Here is a 10,861-nt window from a genome sequence, read left to right on the forward strand (position 1 = left end):
TGTTTCATCATGGCTCCCCTGCCAGTGCAAATGCAGTCTTAAAGAAAACCGCACAATCATTCATCTTATGATGATCAAGCGTGCTAACATTTCACTGTTCATTTTCTGTTGTATGGTAGAGCTAAATAAATCAAATTTTTGGTCAGGATTTATTATGAAATATAGTTTTCGCTTTCTCACCTCCCCTCGCCTTTCCTCCCTCCCTTTCTCCCCCACACGTATGCATTCACACACATACGCGACCCCCTCCCCCTTTTCATCATTTCCCATCTCCCTCTTCTCTAAAACAAACATGGCCGCTAAATCTGATGGTGCACCCGTCTCGTTGCGAAATGACATCCTGCCCGAGTGCCTGTCCGGTTCAGATCAACGTTCGCTTCAGTGCCACCCTGCTAGGAAGCGCTACTCGCTCCTCGACTGCAGCTGGACGCTATGTGCCCTTTTGGTCTTCTTTTCGGACGGGGCCTCAGACCTGTGGCTGGCCGCGGACTACTACCTCAGGCGGAACTACTGGTGGTTTGCATTGACACTGGTCTTCGTGATCGTTCCATCTGTGGTGGTTCAGGTGTTGAGTTTTAGGTGGTTCGCCTATGATTATTCGGATACCAACGACAGTAGCACAGCCGCAGCTGCCGTGGTCGCAGCATCGGACGCGAAGAGCCATTTCAGCACCAAGGACAGCGATCAAGGGGTTGCTGGCCGCGATGCAGCGGTCGGGGCATTGCCTACGACCGGCACTATGGGAGGCGCCCGGGGCTGCTGCAGAGCCTTTATGTGGCTCTTTCAATGCTTCATCCATATATTTCAGCTAGCACAGGTCTGGAGGTAAGATCACTCATACACGGATACTGTACTGGCTTGAACGTGTGTGTGAGACGGGGTTCTGCTTAGATGGTGATCAAAACATTCCAAAAGCCCTACTAGTCTACTATATCTTGGTTTGTTTTAACAGCTCAATTTTGAACATTATTGTTAAACACATATCCTAATTTCAGCCTTTTCCCTACTAAACTAAACTCACCCAGAGAAGGCTACTCTATTCACAATGTCGATATGTCTTTTGTATCGCTTTCTTTGACGTCTGGTAACGAAGGAAGGGAGTTGTAAGCTCCTCCCCCCTCACGAGCTTCTAGGTCAATAATCTCCCGGGGAAAATCGTCTACTCATCCACACCGTCTGCTTTATGAACACACAAATCCCCTTTGTCTAACTTCCATCGTTTGAGTGTGAAAGTGTCGGGTCTTCTGTGAGATGGGGAGTGTTAGGATTTGATATCAGGGCATGGATTTCCTATGTTATGGATTTTCTATCTATGCCATACATGCCAAATATGGAAAATAGGCTAGACATGTTAGGAGGATGTAACAAATATATCTTAGTCTCATTGCATTTCACAGTGCAGATATATGGCTCTGGAGGTCTACTCAGCCACAGATACAGAAGTAGTAGTCTTCGGAATCAGCCATAGTCTGTGATGATTGGTTTTGACAGGCTCTAGCTGTGCCTTTGAACTGTAGTGAGAAGACTGGTAGGCTAATTGTATTTACAGCAGCCAGTGATACAGACCTCAGAGGCAAATCATTCATTCTCTATGTCCTTTTATCCCCCACCTCTCTCTCTCTTTCTCTCTCTCTCTCACTGTTCCCCTGGGACAGAAAGTAAGTTTACATAGCTAGGCAACTGTATGTCAATTTACCTGTGAGGGATTGGCCTTTAGGTCAATTCACTGTCACTTGAATGAGTCTGCCAGCACATGATCTACTGTAGAAACACTATTTGAATAGACAACCACGCCATCATTTCTTTCTTTGCAAAATCAGTTAACTGGTCTTTTTCACTGCATCTGCATCTTTAAACTGCATCATTGGGAAATGTTTGTAAGCAAGCATTTCACTATAAAGTCTACCCCAGTTGTATTCAGCGCATGTGATAAATCAAATTGGTTTAGTTTTGATTGGATTTTAGATTACTCCATGGGCAGGATTTACATATTCTTTATTTCCTCGTATAGATTGAGACACGGTACCGTCCAGTCTGAGGAGTCTATTGAAAGTCTCTGAGGCAAAGTGGTATTAGCTGTAATTCCATTAAAGCTGTTGTGTGTGCTCTGTTCCATGCGGCTGGTCTCGGAATGGCGTGTCTGCGCATTAAAGAGGATTACCATTGTATGTTTTACCCTCAGGTGTTGACTCAGGAATTAACTGTCACTGATACACAGACAGACAGGTGCACAGGGATGGAGGCGAGTAAAGGCTAATGATGCTGTTCTGTGGTCAGCAAAGCATGTTGTCATTACATTTCAATCAGCTTGGATGATATTAGATGGGAGTGGCATGGCAGAATGCTTTTGGACCACTTTGAATGAGAATAATCATCAGTGGGCAACTATAGCATGCATGTCTGTGTGTTCTGTGTGTGTATATGACATCCCCAGGCAGAGGAAACCAGAACAAAAAGGGTTATACTCACTCCCTCCTGGTTCACTAGGCTCATTGAGATACTATAGGACAGGGCTCTGTTTTGTCCCATCCTCCCTCTAGCCATCACCGAGCCACATTTAGTTCCGGTTCCACCATCACAGAGAAACATTTATCTTTCACACAATCAGTCGGAGGTAATGACTCATGACAAAAACAGTCACTACATTTAGAGAGGTTGAAGTCAAATGAGGAAGCCACATTTTATATTGTCAAAGCGATCACTTCTGTAGCCTAGAGAGGACAGGATGAAGTGACCAGTCAGATTCATGCTCAGTGGCACTCTACCAAGAGACGACAAACTATTACCAGTTATTCTGTCTGGATGGAGTGACAGCTCCCAGGCTGTCTGGAGTTTGAAGTTCAGTTGCTAGAATGAGGCTGGACTGAGGCTGCACTGAGCCATCTGTCTTGAGATGGTGCTGGCATGTGGCTAAAACAGAATGATATGGAGTGTTTCTTGATAGCTCTCACAAATTTGGACATGATTCTAATATCATACTCATGCCCTTCCCTCTCTGTCCCTACCCCCCCACCTCCCTCTTCCCCTCTGATGTTCCACAGGTATGTCCATGCCCTGTACTTGGGGGTGCAGAGTCGCTGGCGTGGGGACCATGAGCGCCGTCACTTCTACTGGCGCATGATGTTTGAGAGTGCTGACATCAGCATGCTGCGCCTGCTGGAGTCCTTCCTAAAGAGCGCCCCCCAGCTGGTCCTGCAGCTCAGCATCATGGTCCAGGCCAGCCAGGTCCTCCCGCTGCAGGGTGAGTCACGGTCTGAACACAAAAACTGTCCTGAACCTTAATAATTACTAGTGGCATCACCATCTCAAACTCCCCCATACAATCCACAGTGATGACCTATCCTTGACATTGACACGTCCTTTACCTTACTAATCACTCACTAGTGACATCACCATCTCAAATTACCCAGTATCTTGACACATTCTATACCCAAACCCATATATATTGCTTATGCCTATACAGTGCCTTGCAAAAGTATTCATCCCCCTTGGCGTTTTTCCTATTTTGTTGCATTACAACCTGTAAAAAAAATTACTTGTTTCAAAAAATAAAAAATAATGGAAAAGTGGTGCGTGCATATGTAAATAAGCCCCTAAATAAGATTTGGTGCAACCAATTACCTTCAGAAGTCACATAATTAGTTAAATAAAGTCCACCTGTGTGGAATCTAAGTGTCACATGATCTCAGTATATATACACCTGTTCTGAAAGGCTCCAGGGTCTGCAACACCACTAAGCAAGGGGCACCACCCAGAAAGCTGCACCATGAAGACCAAGGAGCTTTCCAAACAGGTCAGGGACAAAGTTGTGGAGAAGTACAGATCAGGGTTGGGTTATAAAAAAAATATCTGAAACTTTGAACATCCCACAGAGCACCATTAAATCCATTATTAAAAAATGGAAAGAATGTGGCACCACAACTGTCACGATCGTTGAACGGAGTAGACCAAGGCGCAGCGTTGAAGGCAAACATACTTTATTATCCAAAGTGATAACACGAACAAAACAATAAACGAATAACGTGACGTCCTAGGTTAAACAACCAACACGGAACAAACCAAAAGGAACAAGATCCCACAACTACTGTGGGAAAACAGCCTGTTTAAATGTGGTTCCCAATCAGAGACAACCAGCCACAGCTGACACTCGTTGCCTCTGATTGAGAACCACACTGGCCAACATAGAAATAGAACACATAGAACTACAACACAGAACTCAAACACATAGAATCTACACACCCTGGCTCAACATATACAGTGGGGAAAAAAAGTATTTAGTCAGCCACCAATTGTGAAAGTTCTCCCACTTAAAAAGATGAGAGAGGCCTGTAATTTTCATCATAGGTACACGTCAACTATGACAGACAAAATGAGGAAAAAAAATCCAGAAAATCACATTGTAGGATTTTTTATGAATTTATTTGCAAATTATGGTGGAAAATAAGTATTTGGTCAATAACAAAAGTTTCTCAATACTTTGTTATATACCCTTTGTTGGCAATGACACAGGTCAAACGTTTTCTGTAAGTCTTCACAAGGTTTTCACACACGGTATTTTGGCCCTTTCTCCATGCAGATCTCCTCTAGAGCGTGATGTTTTGGGGCTGTCGCTGGGCAACACGGACTTTCAACTCCCTCCAAAGATTTTCTATGGGGTTGAGATCTGGAGACTGGCTAGGCCATTCCAGGACCTTGAAATGCTTCTTACGAAGCCACTCCTTCGTTGCCCGGGCGGTGTGTTTGGGATCATTGTCATGCTGAAAAACTCAGCCACGTTTCATCTTCAATGCCCTTGCTGATGGAAGGAGGTTTTCACTCAAAATCTCATGATACATGGCCCCATTCATTCTTTCCTTTACACGGATCAGTCGTCCTGGTCCCTTTGCAGAAAAACAGCCCCAAAGCATGATGTTTCCACCCCCATGCTTCACAGTAGGTATGGTGTTCTTTGGATGCAACTCAGCATTCTTTGTCCTCGAAACACGACGAGTTGAGTTTTGACCAAAAAGTTCTATTTTGGTTTCATCTGACCATATGACATTCTCCCAATCCTCTTCTGGATCATCCAAATGCACTCTAGCACGGGCCTGGACATGTACTGGCTTAAGCAGGGCACTGCAGGATTTATGTCCCTGGCGGCGTAGTGTGTTACTGATGGTAGGCTTTGTTACTTTGGTCCCAGCTCTCTGCAGGTCATTCACTAGGTCCCCCCGTGTGGTTCTGGGATTTTTGCTCACCGGTCTTGTGATCATTTTGACCCCACGGGGTGAGATCTTGCGTGGAGCCCCAGATCGAGGGAGATTATCAGTGGTCTTGTATGCCTTCCATTTCCTAATAATTGCTCCCACAGTTGATTTCTTCAAACCAAGCTGCTTACCTATTGCAGATTCAGTCTTCCCAGCCTGGTGCAGGTCTACAATTTTGTTTCTGGTGTCCTTTGACAGCTCTTTGGTCTTGGCCATAGTGGAGTTTGGAGTGTGACTGTTTGAGGTTGTGGACAGGTGTCTTTTATACTGATAACAAGTTCAAACAGGTGCCATTAATACAGTTAACGAGTGGAGGACATAGGAGCCTCTTAAAGAAGAAGTTACAGGTCTGTGAGAGCCAGAAATCTTGCTTGTTTGTAGGTGACCAAATACTTATTTTCCACCATAATTTGCAAATAAATTCCTTAAAAATCCTACAATGTGATTTTCTGGAATTTTTTTCCACAATTTGTCTCTCATATTTGACGTGTACCTATGATGAAAATTACAGGCCTCTCTCATCTTTTTAAGTGGGAGAACTTGCACAATTGGTGGCTGACTAAATACTTTTTTTCCCCACTGTAGAGTCCCCAGAGCCAGGGTGTGACAACAACAAACCTGCCAAGAGAGGGCCGCCCACCAAAACTCATGGACCAGGCAAGGAGGGCATTAATCAGAGGCAACAAAGAGACCAAAGATAACCCTGAAGGAGCTGCAAAGCTCCACAGCGGAGATTGGAGTATCTGTTGATAGGACCACTTTAAGCCATACACTCCACAGAGCTGGGCTTTACGGAAGAGTGGCCAGAAAAAAAGCCATTGCTTAAAGAAAAAATTAAGAAAACACGTTTGCCAAATGGCATGTGGGAGACTCCCCAAACATATGGAAGAAGGTACTCTGGTCAGATGAGACAAAAATTGAGCTTTTTGGCCATCAAGGAAAAGGCTATGTCTGGCGCAAACCCAACACCTCTTATCACCCCGAGAACACCATCCCCACAGTGAAGCATGGTGGTGGCAGCATCATACTGTGGGGATGTTTTTCATCGGCAGGGACTGGGAAACTGGTCAGAATTGAAGGAATGATGGATGGCGCTAAATATAGGGAAATTCTTGAGGGAAACCTGTTTCAGTCTTCCAGAGATTTGAGACTGGGACGGAGGTTCACCTTCCAGCAGGACAATGACCCTAAGCATACTGATAAAGAAACACTCAAGTGGTTTAAGGGGAAACATTTCAATGTTTTGGAATGGCCTAGTCAAAGCCCAGACCTCAATCCAATTGAGAATCTGTGGTATGACTTAAAGATTGCTGTACACAAGTGGAACCCATCCAACTTGAAGGAGCTGGAGCAGTTTTGCCTTGAAGAATGGGCAAAAATCCCAGTGGCTAGATGTGCCAAGCTTATAGAGACATACCCCAAGAGACTTGCAGCTGTAATTGCTGCAAAAGGTGGCTTTGGGGGGGTGAATAGTTATGCACGCTCAAGTTTTCTTCTTTTTTTGTCTTATTTCTTGTTTGTTTCACAATAAAACATATTTTGTATCTTCAAAGTGGTAGGCATGTTGTGTAAATCAAATGATACAAACCCCCCAAAAATCAATTTTAATTCCAGGTTGTAAGGCAACAAAATAGGAAAAATGCCAAGGGGGGTGAATACTTTCGCAAGCCACTGTACCTTAATAATCACTCACTAGTGACATCACCCTCTGAAACTCCCCAACACGTGAAATCACTCCGTCAGAACTGCCAGATTTTCAATCCACACCATTCTTCATTTAAAAATCCCTCCACAAAGATGGGTAAACGCTGACACACATTCTAGCATACTGGTCTGTATTGTAGGAATGTTTCCCTGGCCTGAAGCATTCCTTAGACTACAATGGAGCCTTCTGCTTCACATGACACTCAGCTCAGCAGCGAGTTCTTTTAATCTCATGACTGCCAGACCCTTTTACACTGCTAAACCTCTACTTTTATTTTTCTGTCTCTCTCTCTTTCTGCCTGGCTCCTGTCTCTCCCTGCCTCTATCTCTCTCTCCAGGCCTCTCAGCCTCTGCCTCTCTGATGTCTCTGTCCTGGATGATCGCCTCCTACCAGAAGGTTCTGAGGGACTCCCGGGACGACAAGCTGCCCATGTCCTACAAGGCCGTCATTGTACAAATCCTATGGCACCTGTTTACCATCGGAGCTCGTACAATGGCCTTCGCTCTGTTTGCCTCTGTATTCCAACTCTACTTTGGTATCTTCATCGTGGCCCATTGGTGCATCATGACATTCTGGATCATTCAAGGCGAAACAGACTTCTGCATGTCCAAATGGGAGGAGATAATCTATAACATGGTGGTCGGCATTGTGTATGTTTTCTGTTGGTTTAGCGTAAGAGAGGGGCGCACACGCTGCCGTATGCTCATCTACAGCGTGGTTGTATTTATTGAGAACGTGGCACTCACCACATTCTGGTATCTGTACCGTGGCCCACAGACCTCAGACTTTAATGCCCTGCTCACAGTGTGCATGGTGGTCAGTAGCTACGCTCTGGGCACCTTCTTTATGTTCGTCTACTACTGCCTGCTGCACCCTGACGGTCCTATCTCAGGGTGGGGATGTGGGGTGCCGGAGGAGGTAACAGTGGAGTCCTGCCTTTCCCCAGCTTCCTCTCTCCCTCCAGATGTAGTGGCCAGCCCCCCCAGGACCCTGCAGAGGACTAAAGGGGGAGACCGTGAGCAGATGGGAGGGGCTAATGCAGATGTGTTTCTAGTACGAACACTTAAAAGAGGAGCCAAGGCCACTTTTCCACCCCTCGCCCCTAGTACAGAGGGGCCAGTCATCCGTATTGACTTGCCCAGGAAGAAGTACCCTGCCTGGGATGCCCACTTCATCGACCGCAGGCTGCGCAAAACCATCCTGGTGCTCGAGGGTGCTGCTCCGGTCACACCAAGGATCCAGTACCGCTGTCTGGGCTCACCCACAGAGGTGATGGAGTATGAGACCACGGTGTGAACCGCAGAGAGTGCTGTTACTCAACTGGCTTTCAGCCAGCCGGCAAGGCCCCACAGTGGCACACAGCTGACTAACTCTCTCTGAGGATCAGTTCTGCTCTATAGCCCCTCGGTGTTGTGAAGCATCAAGGGTACACTGACAAGGAGAGGTGGAGTGTGTCCAAATGTTTTCACATTAAAGGTCTGGGACAGAAAGACACAATGTCTGATGTGGCCTAAGTAGGTGACTAGGTGAGGTGTGTGTTTTGGTGTCAGTATAATTTCTCAGGTTAGGGGGATGGTACAGGGAGGATTATGTGCCAGGGGTCAGAGGTTAGGGATCAGTGAACATGCAGAGGGACACCGAAAGAGGAGCTGGGCTTCGTGGCTAGCTGTCAATCAGAGGGAAACCATCCTCAATGAACGTGCTTCAAAATAATGTCCTCTCAAGCCAAGACAAATACCATCAGAGACAATACCTAAACATATGAATACCTATGACAATATTTCTGTTAATTTATTATGATAATACACCATAACAGTAAATAAGTCACATGGGTATGCTTAATACATACCCATCTAATGGAGCTACTGGAACAGGACATTTTAACCTGAAGATGACAAAGGAAGATCTTATTGCTGTGTGTGATTTGTCATAGCTATTTATGCATGTTTAAGTAATCTCAAAGCCTTAATAAATTGTCGAAAATCCATAGGACAATTTCTAAAGAGCAACATAAATTGAACAAATGTATCGAGATGAATGTTCAGTACACTATGTTTTTATACAGTTGGTGTGGTATTACCACAACGTTCCTGTAGTACAACAAACAGGAAGTAGGCTGGATACGGAATATGCAGGATTGCTGTACCATGGATTACTATATTATGTCTAACTTGTCTGGACTCTGGATGCCGTGTATAAAATAGTTTAGATATCTGTCAATCTTCATGAGGATGATACAGTATGTGTTTCGTGTGTATCTAGGTTGTCATTGCTCGATAAATAAGTGTTCTTTCTAACACAAAAAATGGAGCGTATCAACTTTAAATCCAGAAGAAGACAGAACCATTATGTGGCTGAGAGGTTGAAACTGGGAGCATTTTTATGTGAGGAGCGTGTGTGCGCTTGTTCGTGCACGTGTATGTTGTACATTGGGGTTCATATGATATTGTGTCGTAGAAAGATGATGAGGCGTTAGTTCTTAATGCTGTCCAGTTAACTCAATTATCCTGTTAGCACGCAGATGAAATCAGTATCTCCACATAGCCACAGAACTATGAAGCCACGGCTCCATGTTGGTGCTAACTGTTGAGTCTGTGTATAACACCACGGCTTAACTTATACAGTGTTCTTGTCTGGATTCATCCATCAAACCATACTGGTTTGTCTGGGCTGTACCTCAAAAACACATACCAGAATCAAAGCCTTAAACTGGTCGTTCCAGACTGTTGCTGGTCACTGCAGAAAAAAAAAAGAAAAGACTTTCATTATGTTGTTGTTGGGAAAATAAAGAGCAATGTGTTTACCTTCTGTATGACCAAGTCATTCTTTCAATGTGTGATTTTCAGAAACCAAATGCAACCACAACTATCCAAAATATAGCTAATTATCCCAAATATACATACATACATAAATGTATATGTGGGAACTGGAAATCCAGCTTTCAGGTCAGTTAAATACAGTTATCAAACTACTGTAGAATGGTTTAAATGTGAATCATTCAATTAGACAGAGGTACAGAGACAGATGGAGAGAGAGACGAGCAAATCCTTCTACTAAAGTGACAGATTGTTCTGATTAGATTGCCCAGTGGTAAACAGCTAAATCCTGTCTCATGTAGCAGTGGATCAGTGGATTATGAAACATTACTCCGTTGGCTGCTGGCACCTGAGTCCAGCCAGAGGTCATTGGGCCAGGTGGGGCTCTCTCCACAAAATTCTTTATTTTTTATAATAATTTTCAACAGAAAACGGTTCACTTCCCAGCCACTCTACATGCTCTTATCTCATATAGGGGCACAATATTGAAAATCTGCAGCACAATGTAATTCAATATAAATGATCACCGACCTTCTCAATATAGTTGGCTATTATAAAGAGGATCCCTATACTTACCATGAAGACGCAAGTGCACTGATTGGTGATTAGGATGAAATGAGTAATTGGACTATAATAATGTATATAAAAATCTATTGGTTAAGATTTCCAAAGATGTCCAACGTTTTGCTGAATAAATGCATAGGGCCTAATGTATAACAATCCCTTGGCTATGCCTACGATGTATATATCCGTTGTACCTACAGTATGTATCTCTATCCATTGTTACAATGTATCTACCAGTTGTTACAAATCCCTCTCCAGCATCTGTGGTCCTCTGTAGCTTAGTTGGTAGAGTATTGCTTTGGATGCCAGGATTCAATGCCAGGATAGTTTGTTCATCCCCATGCATAAAATGTATGCACACATGACGTAAGTCGCTTTAGATAAAAGCGTCTGCTAAATGGCATCTATACACTGAGTGTACAAAACATTAAGGACACCTGCTCTTTCCATGACAGACTGACCAGGGGAAAGCTATGACCCCTTATTGATGTCACTTGTTAAATCCGCCTCAATCAGCGTAGATGAAGGGA

General features: G+C 44.3%; 1 protein-coding gene across 1 annotated transcript; it reads left to right on the forward strand.

The window, feature by feature from the left end:
* The first annotated feature begins 281 nt into the window (after positions 1–281).
* On the forward strand, positions 282–9,741 carry LOC121545691 (XK-related protein 7). The gene is made up of 3 exons (XM_041856444.1): positions 282–825; positions 3,042–3,241; positions 7,289–9,741. The coding sequence occupies exons 1-3, from the start codon at positions 293–295 to the stop codon at positions 8,245–8,247; spliced, it is 1,692 nt and encodes a 563-aa protein (XP_041712378.1). The 5' UTR covers positions 282–292; the 3' UTR covers positions 8,248–9,741.
* Positions 9,742–10,861: the final 1,120 nt, after the last annotated feature.

The sequence above is a fragment of the Coregonus clupeaformis genome, chromosome 30, assembly GCF_020615455.1.
Source record: "Coregonus clupeaformis isolate EN_2021a chromosome 30, ASM2061545v1, whole genome shotgun sequence".
Lineage (NCBI taxonomy): Eukaryota > Metazoa > Chordata > Actinopteri > Salmoniformes > Salmonidae > Coregonus > Coregonus clupeaformis.